This window comes from Megalobrama amblycephala, linkage group LG8, assembly GCF_018812025.1.
Source record: "Megalobrama amblycephala isolate DHTTF-2021 linkage group LG8, ASM1881202v1, whole genome shotgun sequence".
Lineage (NCBI taxonomy): Eukaryota > Metazoa > Chordata > Actinopteri > Cypriniformes > Xenocyprididae > Megalobrama > Megalobrama amblycephala.
The window spans coordinates 20,741,522-20,761,599 of NC_063051.1; the positions used below are offsets into that span (position 1 = coordinate 20,741,522).

General features: G+C 36.8%; 1 protein-coding gene across 8 annotated transcripts in view; it reads right to left on the reverse strand.

Annotated features, from left to right (window-relative positions):
- The window catches only part of mast2 (microtubule associated serine/threonine kinase 2), a 142,258-nt gene that overhangs the window by 97,005 nt on the left and 25,175 nt on the right, over window positions 1-20,078 (reverse strand). For 5 of the 8 annotated variants that reach the window (XM_048199979.1, XM_048199986.1, XM_048199981.1 and 2 more), the window contains exons 2-3: window positions 8,602-8,749; window positions 6,573-6,718 (exon numbers count right to left, since the gene is read on the reverse strand). In XM_048199979.1, coding sequence (XP_048055936.1) covers window positions 6,573-6,718; window positions 8,602-8,749 — 294 coding nt within the window. Of the gene's footprint in view, window positions 1-6,572; window positions 6,719-8,601; window positions 8,750-11,988; window positions 12,192-20,078 lie in introns of those variants that run through there. The other 3 variants (XM_048199978.1, XM_048199977.1, XM_048199976.1) reach the window with 3 other exon arrangements.

Here is a 20,078-nt window from a genome sequence, read left to right on the forward strand (position 1 = left end):
AGTTGCCGGAAGCTAAGAGTAATGTTGTGCTGTGTTTATTGACTCTGTGCTCCAAATGTGCACTGATCTCAAGTAGACGCGTTTAATTTTTCATATGCATCTTAATTGCTATCTGGACTCAGTCAACCAGAATCTCACCATGGGCAGGAAGAAAGACAAAAGGGCTGCGTGAGTCCTGTGGAGACCTGGGTAATTAACTAAATTTGGATCAGCTCGTTTGAAAGGAACAGCCGGTATAGCAAGTCTCAATCATGCGCCTTAAAATTAATTCAACAAAATAACTGCTACTTGAATTGGTAAAGCTCGAATATTAATGACTAACAGAGTATTCAGAACTGGCTCATAATTATGAGGTCCAAACCGGTCACTTCAGCTAAAGAACTCGTCATATTCTGACCAATTAAAGTATGAATCCTGCCCCTGTGTGAGTTTTAAAAGGTCACAGTTTTGACAAATGAGGATAAGAACATGTTAGAAAGACAAAAATACAGCAAGAGGAGGTGAGGATAGCAGAGACAGTGGGAAGAAAGAAGAGGAGGTAAGAAATTAAGCACATTTAATAAAAAAAGACCATTTTGTATTTTCAAAACATTAGCTTAAAAAGAGGCCTGTTCTTGCCTTTAAATCTTTTAAAAAGATTTTGAGAACATCATGACAAAAAAACTGACAAGTCCTTTTTGAGAGATGCAAAAATTAAACATTAATAATAAATCAGATCGTCTGTTACATCAAAAAGAGTTTCTACTTGAAAGAGTTCAATCAAGAACACCAAAGACAAGAACTACAGCACATATAAAGGCAATAAAAGCAAACAGCATGATGGACATTACAGTACAGCATGGCACTAGAGTATAGTACACATGGGTTCGATAACCAGGGAATGCATGAACTGATAAATGTATACTGTACCATTAATTTGTTGGTGCTTGCACTGCATTGGCATCTGTGTATTTGCTTCAGGCATAAGCATGTAAGTCTGAACAAGAATTTTAAGAAGAAAACATTACTATTACTGGTCTCTTTTATTAGTATATGGATAATGTTTGTTTGTTTGGGTAGGTTGTGCCAGTTGTGACACTTCTTTTTGGAGCTGAACCACTTAAATAAGACAGACAGCACAGTTTAGGATTTTTAACTGCATTATTTCTTTGAGGGCCACACTGCAACCCTGTTCTAGCCTAAATGCATTCTGCAGGATATAGGCTAAGTGTAGCTATCCTCAGTTTCTGACCCAAGGCGAGACCAAGTACATCCAGTCTACTTTCAGAGATGAATTATGAATGTGTCCTGCTGGCTCGACAGGTGAAGTTATTGAGGGCAGTGAGAAGAAAAGTAACACTGTGTTTTGTACATCAGTTTTCTTTTACCGTTTCTCTCTCTTCGGTGGTTGTTGAACGTTTAACCTTGAAGAAAAAGAGCAAGTCAACATCACTCCCTGCGGTAAACAAGGATGATGGGATCTTTGAAGTTTCTATATTTTTCCTTTTGATTTTTCTGGATTTTAGAAGAAGGTTTGACATACAGGTGCACATATTACGTTATGTAAAGATGCACTCAGTACTTTCTCATTAACTTTTTTATGTAAAGCTCGACGTTTATTTAAAGATTGGCTGGTTAATGTTTAGTGAGGCTAATATAATCAACGTTTCACAATAAGCAAAAAATGACAAGCACAACTTGCTTGATGCTTATCTAAATGACAGTTGAGCTGTCAATGCCAGCTCTCGTATTAAAATTTTATGTGCTCTCTCTGTCCGCAAGACATTCTCAAAACGTTGCAAATGACATTGCCGAGATTTAGATCAGATATTTAAAAAGCGTTAAAGGCGTTTTTTCCCTCCAGGTACACTGCGAAATCTTGTTTTATTGTTTTGCGTCATAGATCACGATCAGGATCTGGGCCAAATGCAAGGAACATCAGATTAAAAGCCTGAAGATAGAAACAGAAGGTGTATAGCAAAAAGCAAAAACAACTGTCAGACCCAGATAAAGAAATCAAGTAAAGAGAGTAAATACTGTGGAAACAAAGCTAGCAGCACAGAAACAAAAAAAGACAGATCCCAGCAGCCTCGGAGTGTCGTCACATTGGGTTGGTTAGAAGCACTGTGGAGGGCCTTTCAAGTAATTATTCATAATTGCCTTTTGAATATTTAATCCTGTACATAGTCACTCTCTTCAGTTGTTTGTGACCTCAGTGATGGGAGATGAGCGACCATTCTGGTTTTCTTTGCGCCTCCTTTAAAACCTATTGCCTCTGGGTAACATTTTTCAAACCACCAAAAATGAATCAATCAAGAAAAGAGATACAGAGGACAGCTAAAAAAAAAATTTAAAAGGATGGAAACAGATTTCAATATCCCATTAAAACATTTAAGTGACAAATGATTGACTGTGTATTCACGAGAGCCGCAGCTACTTATGTGGGCCTCCGACTGCCTATAAAAGCTCCATTAACCACACTAAAGACCAGATTCCCTGGGAGGGGAAAACAAATCACCATTTAAAATATACACAACCACTGCACAATTTAAGTCTGGTATTCTCTTACAAAAAGTCACTTCAACTTCGTTATCTGTTTTTCTTTAACTGATAAAACACAATTTTAGATTTCCATGGCAGACTAGCTTTTAAATCTGAATATATATTTGAACATAAAGCTAGAACAATAACATACACAATAAAGAAACAACAGGAATGAATTACAATATCGCCTACAGCACTACAACAACCCTGTCTTTTCCCCTGCCCATATGCAAATATTATGCAAATATCACGGTATGTTAATGCCATGTTGACTTACTCCAGCCTCACTGCCATCACAAATTAGACTGAACACCAAAGGAAGAAAACAAAATAACCTTTTTCTTCCCTGAATGTGTGCCATAAAAACATCTGAACAGATCACACTGACCTGTGCATAACCAAAAGGCAATTTCCTGCTATCTTATCCCTTAAAAATAAGAAAGAGACAGACATATTCCCTTTAATTATAGCAGTATATAGCCATATAATCAGTTATAATCACTTAAAGAGCATTCATATAGAATGATGACTAATATAGATCTATTAAAATTCAATATTATACAATTATATGTACATATTCTACATACGTTGCTATGTGGTTGCTAAATTGTTGTAAGTGGTTTGGATAGCTAGGGTATTCTGGATGTTTGATTCCTGCTCCAAGTCAAAAAAAAAAAAAAAAAAAAAAAAAAAAAAATTTGTAATAAATAATTAAAAATAATGTAAATCTTGTGTATTTTGCCCATTTTACCAAATCTGATCACTTCTAAAGGTAACAAGTTAAATACTTATGGTGTTTGTTCAAATCCCTTAGCACAATGAGTGATGGCAATTCCAGCACCTTGTCTGAAAACTGATCAGATGAACCAATTTTCATAATCAGTTATGGTTCACGTCACAAAAATACAGCCCCCCACCCCCACAAAAAAAAAAAAACACTAAAATCAGTGCTTGAACAACACACACAGACTGCTCCATGTTAGAAGGTAAACACCATCTGCCTGTCCTGCATGGTTCCCTTTAAGTCATTCCATCCCTGTGTCTCTCCCACACCTCATACAATAAAGCCCCACAGAAGCAGCCTGGACCTGAGGATTATGAACTACATCACCACAGGATAAACCAACCCTGGGTCATTTCCTTCACCACACTCTCGTGCCTATGAATAAGAAGTAAGAATAACATCTTACGCGCAGGGCTGCTTGGTATGACGTATATGCCGTCAAAAAATAAAATTTTTTTTTTTGATGTATACCACTACAGTTATATAAAATACTGATACTATAGTATAAGATTTTGGTCATACTGTACTGCCAACCCCTACTTGCAGTCAACACCATAATATGATATGTTTATAACACAATTTTCTCTAGCAATTTCCTGGAGACTGCTTTATATAGTATTGAATATAATTTGCCAAATAGATTGCACACATAACAAATTGAATAATTTCCTTTTAAAAACTCAATATACTACAGCCTCATTGATATTATATTTATGATGTCGATTGCTTGATGCGTATATGAATTTATCAGCCAATGGTTATGTGTCATATTAAACAGTGATGAATTCGATTCACATCAACAGGCCTTCAAATTACGTTTGAGATATGCTGATGCACAAACAAGCTTTATATTATCCTTCATACCGGCATACAGTACAAAAGAATTTTCCTTGCAACTTTAAATAACTGTGGACTATTACATCTTAATATCAGCATGCTACTGTTTGCTGGCATATAAATCCTAATAAGCAGCAATTAGTGTGTCCATGGTTTCTCTTTCAACAGACAAGGCCTTTTAAAGAGGGCCTGCTGAAGCACTGGCATATTAATTACCACTTTATTAGGACACTCTGCTACACTGCAGTGCTGAGTATATTTTTCATCCATAAACATAAGGGCTGAGATAATCACACAGCCCATGTGTAGCACTTTACCCATTCAAGATTTGTACTGTCTAGTTCTACATCAGTGGGCAGTCAGCGCCTCTGTGTGTACAGGATGTGGGCAATGCTGCCATCTGATGGTTAGAAACAACCATGATCTTGACAGAATTCTCAGTATTTCTAGAAGTTCAGGAGCAATGTAGAGTAAATCTACTGAAACACACTGCGACTTAAGTAAAATGGTTGTCATTTGTCAGATGCCAGTAATGGGCTTAAGGATCTAAAAATGCAAACTCAGTATTATAGGCTATCACGAATGCTTTGCTCCTGTCTGCTGCTGTTTACAGAACAGCAGTCTCAGACCTTATTGGCACTAACAGTCCACATATATCTAATTATATCATCTAATCAGTGTTATTTTTTTCACTGATGAAAATGAGAAGATAACTAAATAAAAAAGTACTTTTGAATGATAAAAATCAATTGACATTTTCATCAACAAAGAAAAATGAGATGAACATGTTAGGAAGGTTTTGGGAAGGTATCCAGTCAGAAATTATGTCCTGTGTGGTAGATGTGCACATTTGAATTGTAACTTTCAGATCTACATTATGGGACATAAGTTGGCGTACACTCGCTGCGTGTCTCAAAAAATTTTCAAAAATCTGGGAGCAAGAGAATTGCAGACTTATGGATCAATCTGAAAAAGCGTGATGACATGAAAGAAAGCTCAATTCAGTCTAGTTTTCTATGCGCACACAGAAAGCCACCTCTCAGATGTCAGCGCACGAGTACTGAATTGAGCTCTTCTTTGCGTTTTTCCGTGCTTGAACAGACAAGTACACGCAAAATTAGGCTAAAATATGCATATTGGAGAGTATTCACGTAAACAGTCAGTTATATCTTAAGTGAACGTAAACAGTTGGGAGAATATCGGATGTGTATCAGTGTATTGGATCCATGCATTCGGCCTTAAAGTGACAGCAGTCTAATAAATCAGCTGCTGTCCATCATAATCAAACAACAAAAGAAAAAGAGAAAATCACCTACTGCTCTTGATTGAATAAATTTCATAAGGATTAATGTATATTTAACTTATAAATATATAATTATAAGTATATTTAACAAATAAATATATCTGCTTGAAAGAATGAAGAATGTTGTATGCAAGTTGTTATAAAGAGTGCATATATCATTAATTAATAAGAAGACCATGTTCTTGTTTCTTTAGGAGAAGTGGTATAGTATAGTTCAGTGGCACTAATATATATATATATATATATATATATATATATATATATATATATATATATATATATATATATATATATATTATATATATATATATATATATATAGCCAAATTATATTAAATATTAAACCAAGACTCAATAAATAACATTCCGTTTTAGTATTTTTCCCCACTTTCAATGGTGTAGTACTAGTCACAGACAGCAGATGTAGCTGTGGCACTAGGCTTTAGATTGCACAACAAATTTATGGTAAATAATCTTCTGCACATACAGCAGGTACAAGATCTCTTCAGATAAGGTTATATTGCTGTAATTGACACACATATTTTCTACACTTCTAAACCTCTATGAACAAACACTAAGACCAACCATACGTAACACTGTTTTCTATTCCTTTTGTAATTACTGAGATATACAATGAAAGTAAGGATCAATACAGATCATCCGTGACAATGTGATCTGACGTCAGAGGTACTTCATAAGTAGTGAATTTGCATTTGGAAGCCACTGTGTCCTATTCATGCATCATAAGTTACATCAGTGGTGGTTATTTAACATTTAGTCCTTAGGTATTGTCAGTGTTCAGGTGTGTACACAGGATCCAAAATTCCCTTTTACCACACAAGACAATGGCAAGTGAAGAAAAGTACCAATTGTTATCACAATTTTCCACGTTTGTCACCACATAGTTCTGGAGGGAGGTGTCAGACTATCATTCTTACAAATCGATTTAAACCAAGTTAATGTGGCAGTGCCTTTTTAATAATTTACAAACTCCAATTGTTAATCATCAAATCCACTTTTTACTTGCATTTGTCACATTTCCACTTGCATTTTGGGCAATTTTAGACCGTTTGTTTGATTGTGTAGGATAGAAACAAATAGAGGGTGTGTGCGCATGTGCACTTACCAGTCCCGCAGTGAGAGAGGGGGCAGACTGGCCAAAGGACTGACTCCTCATGCGGACCAAGTTATTGGGTTCTCCTGTGTGCTGCTGCCAGGCCAGCTGACTCACTCCACCATGCATGCTGCTGGACAGAGGCAGAAGCTGCTTTCCTGTGGCACACCAAGGAAACACAGAATCAGAACATGGTCTGTACTTGTTTGTATATGTGTCTGTGTTCTGTGGTCAAGAACCAAATCAAATCCAAGCCACAGATTCTTTCTGACAGCTCATCTATTTAAATCTACATCTTTTATATAATGTGAACAAAGCTCTGTGAAGTTCTTCGAAATCACTTATTAAATATAATCAAATATGTGATATTTATCCTCTTAAACTGCCCTATTATGCTATTTTAAAGGTTCCTGATTTTGTTTTGGAGGTCTCCTACAATAGATTTACATGCATCCAAGGTCAAAAAACAAGATTTTTCTCATAATGGCATCATCTCATTTCTCACAGTGTCTGAAACATTTCCATCAAGGACTTGGTCTCTCTAAACCCCTCTTTCCCAAGAGTGTACTCTGCTCTGATTGGTCAGATGGCCCAGACTGTTGTGTTTGGTCTATTGCTTACAGAAACAGAAACAAAACGGCCATTACCATATCTGAATTTTAGCTCACTTCTATACACTGATAAAGAACATTAATGATGTGGTCGGTTTTACAATATCATTTCAATCCTTGTGTCCTTATCCATGAAAAGAGAAGAAAAACAGCGTCTTCTTGACATGTCGACATCACAAACCAAAATGTTCCAGGCCTCAACTACAACTACAGTCTGAGGGCAGGGGAAAGTAGACGTTGTTTGTGGGCAGCCAATGAAGACCATGGGCCCTATTTTAACAATCTAAGAGCATGGTCTAAAGCACACGGCGCAAGTGCACTTAGGGCGTGTCCGAATCCACTTTTGATATTTTAATGGCGGAAAAAATGGTCGGCATGCCCAGTGCATGTTCCAAAAGGGTTGTCCCCATTTTCTTAATGAGTAATGGGTGTGTTTGGGGCATAACATGCAATAAACCACTCAGAGTCTCATCTCCCATTCCCTTTAAAAGCCAGTTGGCGGACATGGCGGAATTTGCAAGCGGAAAAACTGAACGCTTCTCTTGCGAGGAAACGGATCTGCTCATGCATGAGGTTAAAGTGCAAGAGCAGACCATCTATGGGACAAGCTGGATTTCACCAAAGTATTTTTATCTTTATGCAGACAATAATAATCTTTTACATTGTAATCCTTTTTTTATATATTTGGCATGTTTGTGTGCTGCTACCCATCCCTGTATGTGTAATAAGCAGATTGTACACAAGTTGTGCACCTGCCTATAGGTGCATATTACTAGTGCGCTCTTTAAATAACAATTATTGCGTCATTGACTTTAGACCAGGTTCAGTTTGTCAATGGCGCAGTCTATTTCAGTTGCCTCAAAATAGCAACACACCTTGTTTTCATGGGCGCTCAAATGCATTTGCTATTTAAACAACGTGGTGCAGGACGTGAAAATGATAACTGCGTTGGGCTGAAACTAGCAAAAAACACTTGTGTCAGCCCTGCGTCAGGTGTATGATAGGGCCCAAAAGGTGGGAACTATACAAATTTGTTACAAACCTACATAGGTTTGTGCTGGGAGTAAGACTGGAGTTACTGACGACTCATTTCAGGCAGTTCAAAATCGATTCTTTCTTTTGTGAGACAATAGCTCCATTTATTGTGCACTTTGATCTTTGAAACTTTGCAGAGCTTTTACATTCCCAAACAGCTTTATTACAATCTACATGAAAGGTAACATCCATAAAAGAATAACAAGAATATAAGAATAATTAAAATTGCAGAAAAGGTCAGATGTTCTTGCTTCTACTGAAGCACAAGATGTTCTTTGGATCATTCACAAATTATGCTGGAGAAAATGATCATCAGATTTTACACAAACTCCCAGAGTCTTAAGCAAAAGGGGAGATATACAAACTACTAAGGAAAATCATTTGTGGTGTCTCACCGGTGAGGACGCCAGCCATACTGCTGCGTCGGGCTCTGCTGTCATCCTGACTGAGCTGCCGCTGCAGTTTGGTCTTTCCTGCAGCAGGAGACAGGTCGGGGTTACTCAGCTTCCTGAACAGCAGGGGAGGCGGTGCCGGCAGCTCCTGCTGAAACACACATAGATTAGGAGTTTTTTTCCTCTTTTCAATGACAAACAAGCACATGTAACGGTTTTAACATGCCACTAAAGAATCTAACTTCAGAATATATGAATTAGATGAATAGAAAAATATACTGCAGTACAGTTGTATAGTTACACCCAATAAGTTCACAGTCAACTCAAAAGTAGGGTTGTTCCGATTCCGATACTAGTATCGGAAATACCACCGATACCAGAAAAAATTCTAGCATCGGTATCGGCGAGTAATTAAACTCATGTACCGATCCGATACCATTTTCTTAAACAATATCTAGTTGAGCCCGCTATCTTTGCTTAACACAGCAAATCGGAAATCAATTCTTCTTCGCGGCTCAGAATGCAAATACAGGAAGTTGTGCTGTGTTGCCATAAGCAACCACTGTTTTAGAGCAGCGAAGAAGTGAAAAACAGGGTTATTTATTAGAAATAAAACTAAATAAGATGCTAAACTAATTCATTTAAAGTGAATCTGAAGCCTACCTTTCTCTTTCGGCAGTTTCCATTTTCGAGAGGAATGCTAAACTATTAGGCTGTTTATTATGTAAGCTTTGTACTTCACTCGCATTATCGACAACATCCTTCACATAACAGCACAGTCAGGCGGTGGTCACGGGACGGCAGATTGTTTTACAGAATTGAATTGAGCAGTGTAAAGTTTTATATGTGTGGTTGATTGTATTTTATTTTAATATTTAACAGCTGCGATATCAAGTAAGCAATGCAAGAATTTGTGTGCGCGCGCATGAGGTGCCGGCGCGACCACTGGAACGTTTTTTCCTAAACTGTACTCCGTAAATTATGGTTTATGGTCGGAATTTAAAAGCCAGACATAATTTATACATTTACAAAAGACATTTAAATAACGAAAACAAGCAGAATGTCTGTTTCCTTTCCTAGATCATTGGAGTGCGCCACAATGAACCACTTTCGTTTTGTTAATTTGTAGACCCAATTATATGGTGAAATATTTTGCGTAGCCTATAGGCCTAAATATTCCCTTTTATTGTATATGTGTTATGTTAGCCTATAGTTTTATTCTGAATCGCTGCATGTGCGTGATGTGGCGTTGTGTGAACTCATGTTCTACATATCCTGTAATTTTCGCTGGTTTCAAAACGCACAACAAGCTGCATATTAGCGTACTTGACATTCATTTTCACTTAAATGTAGGCCTAATGCTTGACTGTTGGTGACATATATCATCGGAAAAACTAATGCCAGGGCATTGCCATTGTGACTAACCTATGATGACTTGACAGCTGGGCTGAGCGCGTCAGCGCGTGAGCTCACTGTAGAGCCTGAGCGCGGGCATTTCACTCGTTGGATGCGTCAGCGTCACATTTGCATAGGCTGTACTATTTGAATTTGTGATTGGTTGACTGCCAAATCAAAATATTAAATAGAACTAAATAACGTTATTAACCGGTTAATGGCCATTTCAAATGAGCGTTTCTGTTCAAAACGATTAAATTTGATTCAGTTTCCGTTTCCATTCCGGTCAAAACTTTGTTCGTTTCCGGTTTTCGTTTTCATTCCTCGAACCGGTTCAGAGCTCTGCACCCAGGTATCGGATCAGTACTCGGTATCGGCCGATACCCTGAGCTCAGGTATCAGAATCGGTATCGGGAATGGAAAATGGGGTATTGGAACATCTCTACTCAAAAGCAATAAAATTGATTTAAAAAGCTGCTCCTTCCACACTGTGGCACTGCATCAGTCACAGTAAATAATAAATCTCAAAAATAGGACTTGCTGCCAAGATATGAATTGGGGAAAATATTAATTCAATATTTCATCGAGATTCTTTAACGATTCTGAATCAATCCAAATTCAGAAATTCAGAATACATTTAGATAAAGGCACAAACTAAATAGACTGCTTATCCATTCGAGATTTACAAATTTTTGTCTTGCGAAATGCAAACAAGAGCCATCCAGGTGTGAATGTTGCTAAGTTTATTCAATTTATGGATATTCTACACATTTGTTCAAAGGTAACTGTAAGCTACAATGCAAAGGGCCACGTAATATTCGAATAAAAGAGAATTAAAGGAAATAAATTCAGTGTTTTCCAAAGGCAACATGGAATAATACACCACTATACAACAAATGTGTTTGCCTTTGCAAAGCAGAATAATCAATAACAAAAAACGTAGGTGTATAAGAAATCAAATAGTGACTCCCAGAATTAGATCGAACCATGAGGTGCCTAAATCAAATCAGTACATTAACAAGCCACTAAAAAAAACACAAAAACAATGTAAAACTGTCATCAACACAAGAATTATGATGATAGGGAAAAAAAACAATCAAATTTAAGAGGTAAAAACTCTGGGCCAAAATGAGAGCCAAATAATTTCTTTAAAGACGCCTGCAGATTCATTCATACTGGCTGTGTTCTTCATCAGGATGGGAAACAGACGTTGCCATGGAAATCTGGCAAGAACCCTGCGCTGGTCACATCCTCTCTGTGGTGTCACGAAATTCCTCAAACATCTGGAAGGACTGTTTGTATCAAATACGCAGCGTTCATAAAACCACACCACACCAAAACCACACCATTCAAAAGGTAAAAAGCCTCAAAGCAAACAGTGTTGTCACTAGCTTTCACACACACACACACACACACACACACACACACACACACACACACACAGAGAGTGGAAAAAAACAAACTAAACACAATCCTACCAGTGACCACTGGAGAGAGACACAAGAAAAAAAAAAAAATTACCCTGAAAGAAAACAAAAGGCTATATGCAAGTTTCACAATCTCACTTAAAGTCATTCACTACCATTCAAAAGTTCATCAGTATTTTAAAAAATAAATAAATAAATACGTTTATTAAGCAAGGAAGGATGCATTAAATTGATCAGAAGTGACATGTTTTCAATATTGATAACAAAAAATGTTACTTGAGCACCAAATCAGCACATTAGAATGATTTCTGAAGGATCATGTGACACTGAAGACTGAAGTAATCTAATCACTGCTGAAAATATCATTATAGGAATAAATTACATTTTAAAACATACTATTTTTTTTTATCAAATAAATGCAACCTTGAGCATTAGAGACTTCTTCCAAAAGCATTTTAAAAATCTTACTGACCCCAAATTTTTTAAACAGTAAATATACATTAACTCACATTAAGAAGCAATAAATTTTTTGCTTCACAACACACAAACAATCCTCTGGATCCCTTACCTTGCGCATGTTTGAGTGTTCTTTCTTTTCTTTTAATTTATAGAAACAAAGGTTCAGACAGGTCATTCAGTGGCACTAATTACCATTTACGCTCTTCTTAGGATTGCTACATCTTTCATGTGTTCTCAGCCCCCAAAGTGCAGCTACATAAATTCCAGCAAACACAATATATTTAATCCACACAGCTATAGCCCTGGTGAGCAAGAGCGCACTTCATCAATGACACGCTAGAAGATGCAGCCGTTGAGAAGTCAGTATCAGGTTGCGTGGGGGCTGAGTGACCATGACGTCAGTCTGGAGTCCCGGGCTAATCAGCTGAGGATCAGGGACACCGGTGAATACACGTGAGAAACGGGTTTGGCGGGACACTCTCACCTGCCTCGGTACAAGCATTGCAGTAGAGCTTAAACATTAGCAGCTTTTCCACTGTTGGGCCAGTGCGAGCCAGGGCTAACATGTGCCAGGTGGGGCCAATAGCCTGGGACCTCAAGCCACAAGGCCAAAGTCAAGCTGCATTTCCACTGTCAGGACAGAGCCCCGCAGAGCCACCCTAAAACCCACCCTTTACAAAATAATCACAAAATAAACATGACAAATGGAGATGTTTGGCCTTTACTTAAAGACTTAAAACTCCAGCATTGATATTTGACCAATGATTTATGATAAAAAAAATGTTACAGTGACAGTAATTTATTAATGAGTCAGGAGTGCACATCAATCGTTCTGAATCAAACTGGTATTTATCATTATCTTACATAAAAAGAGAACACGTATACTTATTCAGTCACGCATGCTTCCATTTTTTGTGATCAAAGGAATGAACAAAACAACTCCATTAAGACTTTTAAGTCCAAAGCCTTACATGTTTAGAAAAATATTGAGAAAATATCATGTTTACATCAAATTTCTTTAGAAAGAATGAGCATTTCCATAATTTTCCACAAAATTATGCAATTTGAACGATCTCTCTCATCTCACTAAACTGTTATCCTTTCAGCCTGAGCAACAGATGGAGCTCACGGACAGAAAACAGGAGTTATACTCTGGTTAACTCATATATGTAATTTATGACAAGGATGCAGAAGTCCAGTTACGCGATCATCGCGTAAACGATTGGCCCTCTGGCTTGTCAATCACTGCCGTGACGTTCCTTGTGAGAGACGTGCGCGGATTGGCTCTCTGGCTTGTCAATCACTGCCATGTTCCTTGTGAGAGACGAGCGCGGCTGTGCGCTCCAGTAACTTTCCACACTCTAAAGGCGCCGCATGCAATGTTTTTGTCAGGAGACAGGAGTAACAACTGCAGATTATGAGTTACATGCGGTGAGTCCGACATAATGAATCCACTAACACGACACAGCGAATGCCGGTGGTAAACACTCGTGTTCCAATACTCGTGCACGAGTTTTGGGAGGCGTTCTCTCGAAATTCTTACGCATGCGCTCATTTCAAAAACTCAGTAACAGTCTTTGGTTTCTCAGTCGACGAAAAGATCCTCTTTAGCACCTTTAAATCTGCTTCAGTTGAAGGAAACAGTCTTTGTATGTTGAGCTCAGTCTTAGAATGTTTTAGCTAGTCATTAAGTGAGTCCGATGAGTAGTTCTGCTTATACTGGTGAAATATCAGCAGAAAGTCTCTTGTCCGGACAGATTCGAGGATCAGAACTATTATACATATAATAGCCATACCATCTTATTGTCAGGTTTATGTTGTGCTATATGGACCCTTATTTTGACATTCTCTTCTGTTTAGTTAACTTCCTGTTTCAACACTCCATTTAGTTTCGTTACTGAATATTACCTCGTTACATAGATTATTTTATATGGCGGTAATATTGCATATTGCGCTATTGAGCCACTTAAAATTACCGCACGGGAAATCCCTTCACCGCGACAGCCCTAGACCGGACAATGGAACAATGGAAACGAGGCTCTAGGCTCTGTTCTGGTTGCACAAGCAAGCAGTACTTGGGTCAGTGGATCATTACTACATCTGGAAAGAGTGGAAGAATGTGAAATAACTAGTATTATGATTGATAGCTGTAAAAAGAATCAAGCATGCTTGCACATGGCTATTCTGTCATCATTTATTCAATCTTGTCCTTCAAAAACCATATGACTTTCTTCCGTGTTCAAGTTGTTATTCTTTGAAAATCTTCCCCTTCAGCACAGCTCTCAAGTATCATTTTCTTCTGTGTGTCACTACCGTTTAAAAGTTTGGGGTCGGTAAGATTTTTTAAGTTGTTTTTTATGCTTACCAAGGCTGCATTTATTTGAACAAAAATGCAATAAAATCATTCATATTGTGAAATTATTACAATTTAAAATAACTTTTTATTTTAATATTTTTAATAATTTTTTTTTTTTTTTTTTTTTTTCTTCAGGATTTTCTGGTGAATAGAAAGTTCAAAAGAGCTTTGTCATTTTTGGAGTTTGACAACATTCATCATATTTACTTCATCAAATTCAGTAAGATGTTTTATTTTTGTTTAAAAAAAAAAGATTTATTTATTTTGATGAACCATTCATTTAAACAGCTCTGTTTACAAAAGCATACATTGCTTCTCACTTGTTTCTGTCAATGTGCTTTGACAGAGCATGAAAGGGAAAGCCACACAGTTAACTCATGACCTCAGAATGTAGAGGCCTTAATGACTCTCTAGTGAATGCTGAGTGTTTATACCCAGCTCACGTTGTACACTTGTGGTTGGCCTAATTTCACTTCCCCAGATGTTTTTCCACAGGTCTCCTCTAATCAATCTTTCCAGCCCACTCTCACATCTGAATATTTCTCTCCATATAGACGCAATCAGAATGACTAATCAGATCACTCCTCATGCCTCAAGATGGATCTACAGTATAATCTTATATAAGTATAACCTTAAAAGTGCCCTAGATTGTCAAATTGAATTTACCTTGGCATAGTTGAATAATTAGAGTTCTGTACATGGAAATGACATACAGTGAGTATGCTCAAACACCATTGTTTCCTCCTTATTATGTAAATCTCGTTAGTGCAAAAGACCACTGAAAAACAGGCGAATCTCAACATAACACAGACTGTGACGCAACAGTTGGGATCATTAATATGTACGCCCCCAACTTTTGCATATACCAGCCCATGTTCAAGGCATTAGACAAGCCAGTATTAAAGCGGAACTCAGTAAGATTTGCGAAGCTCCCCCTACAGGTTCCTTCAGTGAATCACACTGTCATAAATACTCCAAGCGCAGCTCTGTACTACAACGCTCACCAGCGCAGTAGTTTTGCAAATACAGTACAAGAAATCTCGATGGAGGTGGGTAATTTTCGAAATTGTCTTATAAAGTCATTATACATACATTGTTTTTGAATTTGGGTTTTGGAACAACATGAAGGCAAGTTATTAATGACAGAATTTTCATTTTTGGGCCAAAGAGCCGGCATTCTGAAGTAGAACCTGGAAGCTCTGCAATGTGTCTTCAACTTAAAACTGCATAGGAGAATGACAGGGTAGAGAAGAAATTGTTGTATAAAGTCAATATTTTTGTTTTGTATTTGTGCAAAAAAGTATTCCCATCGCTTCATAAAATTAAAGTTGAACCATTGTAGTCACGTTGACTATTTTAACAATGTCTTAACTACTTTTCTGGACCTCGAATGTGGTAATTTCGTTGCTTTCTAATTTCGTTTGCTTCCTCTTGGATTTCATCAAAAATATCTTAATTTGTGTTCCGAAGATGAACAAAGGTCTTGCGAGTTTGGAACGACATGAGGGTGAGTAATTAATGACAAGAATTTCATTTCTGAGGGAACTAACTCTTTAACACCATTAACCTTAAGACACTATTTAAGTCGGTATGGTGGCTAAATAAATTAGTAAACAAGTAATATAAGATTAAATAAATAATAGAATGAGAGAAAATGTTCTGCACTTTGATTTTAGAACAGCATAGATAACAATCAAGGCAACTACTACATGAGATACATCAGCATTTTAAGCATTTGCCCTTCCTTGTGCCGCCCAGTGCTTCATATGTGTAAAGTGCTTGGCTTTACCATTGATTCATAAATAGGGATGGGCATTTTTCCAAAATATTGTATTCGAATATTTGGGCTCGTAAGAAACAAATATTTGAATATTCGTTTATTTAAATTACATTAAACAAGAAGAACTTTATTTTTTTTAAATTCATCAAGAGTTTGTAACCTGAACAAGCATACGATTAGGCAATATACACAAGCTTACATTATATCTTAAGGTTTTATTTTAGTTGAAAGCATTAAACAATTTGTGCAAACAAAAAAAATATAAAGAACAAAAGCATTTAAGCTCAAGCAAAAACACTAATAAAGCAGACAGCGCCAGTTATCGTACAAAACGTACATAATACACTCGAGTCAGTATATGGTTATTGTTTTCATATTGTTTCACATGTTCATGTTGAGAAAAACAACAATATTATCCACATGCTCGGGTGAGAAAACGAGCCGCGCTGACAGACATTGCAGAAACAAGATAACGATAATACATAACGGTATGCTAAGCTAAGTTTCTAACAGCAGCACTTTGTTTTCTGTTGGTAAATATGTCTCCCTCTACAAAATTTAAAGGAAGCATATGTCTCAAAATCACTTTGCTATCAGATAAGTTATCTTCTCAGCTGCTCGTTAGCTCTTACGTGAATGTAAATGATGTATAGCTGTCTTTCCTAATTTCATGTGCTTTCTCAATATGGTGGTGATATTATGATAACTCGGTTTCATTAATTCATTTGATCAAAAGTAATTCCATTGTGTAAGAATTTTCATCCACGTAATTCCAAACTTCGCGAGGCAGAGTAGACTACAACATTATGTGACGATCAAATGAAATAAACTTGTTAAACACGCTGCACAGCGCCACCCGGTGCATTTAGTTATAACTGCGAGTTTTAGTGCTTAGGATTTATCATGGATTCACTGCATTTACAGCCAGCAAAGCAACATAGTAAAATTCAAATAGTATTTTTATTTTTCGAATATTAATTACAGGTTGAATATTCGAATGTTCGACTATTTGTGCACACCCCTACTCATAAACTGCAATGAAATACACATCTGTAACTGTAATCCATCAGCTCTGGCAGAACATTTTCAAAGCTAAACATTTGTGTCTAATCTGTGATTCACTCTTCCTTGCTTTTTCTTTCCACCCACTCCTCTATCTAACTCTTGGATCCACCCTGTGGGAATAACACTGTTCTCATGAATACCAATGATAAAACATGGCTCTCAGGTGACAACATTTCCTTGAGCAAAAAGCAAGCTAGACAAACGATAACAAACAGATGAGCAATGGACAATATAATACTGATGGAGGATACATGATTTTTGAAATATGAACAGTGTAAACAAAAAAATATAAAAATGTACTCCAAAAATGTTTTATAAATATTAGTACCCCCAAATTTAAGGCAATACATTTTTAGGAATCTGTTATAAAAAAAAATAAATAATTCCCCCGATACAGCTGGCATGGTCCAAAAGCATTCTGCTACATCCATGAGGCAGAGCAGCATCCGCTGCAGTACAGAAAACAGCTCGTAAAAGCAGTCAATCCCTCAGGAATACCAACATAAACACTCTCACTGCCTGGCAGCCTGCCATGCTTTGGTCTAAGAGCTACTGGCCTTTCTGTTTGCCCAAGCAGGTGAAGTGTGCTATATACCAGACCAGAGTCCACAAACAGTTTAAACATTTCAAATAGGAGATAGCTGGTATTTATTTTCCACAGAATGTCAGTAGCAATTCACGCCAAGCAGAAGATATTTTATTGTAGATAAATTTTCTATTTACTTTCTGTCCTAATCAACTGCTTTCTTCCAGTCCCCTACTTACACATCCAGTTAAATCTATTTCTCTGACCTTCCTTTTATAGCACGACCCATTTCTTATATATTATATTATATTATATATATATATATATATATATATATATATATATATATATATATATATATATATATATATATATATATATATATATATATATATATATATATAAAACGTGTTGTCAAAAAATAAAAATAAATAGGCAAACATTTAATATGGTTATTTGGAAATTTGGAATTCTGACATCAGAACCCACAGCCTCTGAATAAAAGTTACTAATTTCTCAACACAAGTAAAAATGGCAAGCAAAAAAAAAAAGGGCCATTTGTTTTCCAGACGTTGGAAAATGGTAACGTAAAACTAAATTACAAATGTTTTTGGTGCAACAACCTTGAAAAACATTATAAATAGACCTAAAGGAAGAACTAAATGATAAAACCTCTTCATGATACTCTACTCAGCAGAAATATAAAACTGTACAAATGCAGCATGTCCTTTACAGTGAAAGAAGATCAGGAACAATCCAAACTGCCATGCTGCTGAAAATTAAACCTTTGTGGAAGGAACTAAAACCAAACCAAAGAACATTCTGAGAAAAAAAAAACAAAAACAAAAAAACAGAACTTCTGGAAACAAATAGGGCTTCAGACAGTTCATCTATTTCTTACACTCTTACACAAAATTGAAAAGAAGAAGAAGAAGAAAAAAAGGAACTCTGATGGCCTGGACGATCCTTAATCATCTCCAGCAGACCTGAGTAAGTAATCCTCTAATCCTCAATCTAATCCTCTCTGCCTCAACTTCCAAATGAGATGTGACTTATCAATGTTTGCGCGTGCCCACGTTTAGTGTGTAATGCCTACTGTGCATGTGCACACGGCCAGAAACACAATGTCCCATTAGTCAGTATGAAGCCTGTGTGCTGATGTCTTCCATATGTGCTGTAGGTATCCAGGGTCTGCTGAATGAAAGAGTGGATGTTTGTGCACTAACTCCTTGGGAACGTCAGGACGATGTTCTCATACGCTGGGGCTGTGCCAGGGTGTCGGCCCGCCTAGCCAGCTGGGATGGCCTTGAGAAGTCATTCAAGAAAAGCATGATACTAGCATTAACGGGGAAATGCAAGAAACTGTAAGGTCAAATTGTACTTGAAAGAGGCCCCTTTTTTTTGACAGCTGTAAAAGTGTACTGTACAACATATACCAAAAGTTTGAGTACAAAAGTTTGAGGTCAGTAAAAATTTTGTTTGTAAGAAATAATACTTTTATTCAGCAAAAATGCATTAAATTGATCAAAATTGACAGTAAAGACAATTAAAATGTTACAAAAGATTTCTATTACAAATAAATGTGATCCGTGCTTGCAAAATGAGTTGGAATGCGCACAGGCTAATTAACAGCTACAGGCAAAAGTCAAAAATGTTGATTTTAGTAGAATTTGAGGTTCACACAAAAATGAGTTCATTAAACCCTCATCTAGCGATTATTTGTATGTTTTCTGAGAGTAATACATTTCCTTTGTCCATGAAAAATGCAGTTTTTCTCTGCTCGATTCATCACTCGCGCTTCCCCTCAGCAACTTCCTCATTAGTCCAATTTTGGTATCATTTTAAAGCGGAGCATTCATGATGGCATGAGTCTGAACCAATGAAATGTGGCTGACAGATCCGAAGCGCTCACACTAAGACGCACGCCTCGGACAGCGCGATACTGAAATACACATATAAACAGAATTACAGTACTTCAAACTATTGAAGTAAAATATTGGGGAAAAAAAGTTGAATATAGATATTTTCCTAGAGACATTTGGTTTTGACAAGGTGTGTGCCAAATTTTGGTGGTATTACCAGGGATTTTAAGGTATGGTTGCTAGGTGATTTTGTTTTGGAACCTTCATTAAACTAACTCGATTTTTCTCAAAATTGACTTTGCTGACTCTATTGACTTCAAACAGGTGTAGCTGTCATGTTTTGTTGGATTCCAACAAATTATACATAATTTAAGGTTTTTTTTAAAAGAGATTATGACAATAACTAACTATTTTTGAAAAATTGCTCATTGCGACTCATTTTGCCAGCACGGGTCACAAGGCACTGTTCTTTTGAACATACTATTCAAAGAACAGTAATATAGAAAAGAGTTTCACACAAAGAGTTTCCACAAAAATTTTATGCAACAACTGTTTTCTACACTGATAATAATAAGAAATGTTTCTTGAACATACCAGAATACAGCATATA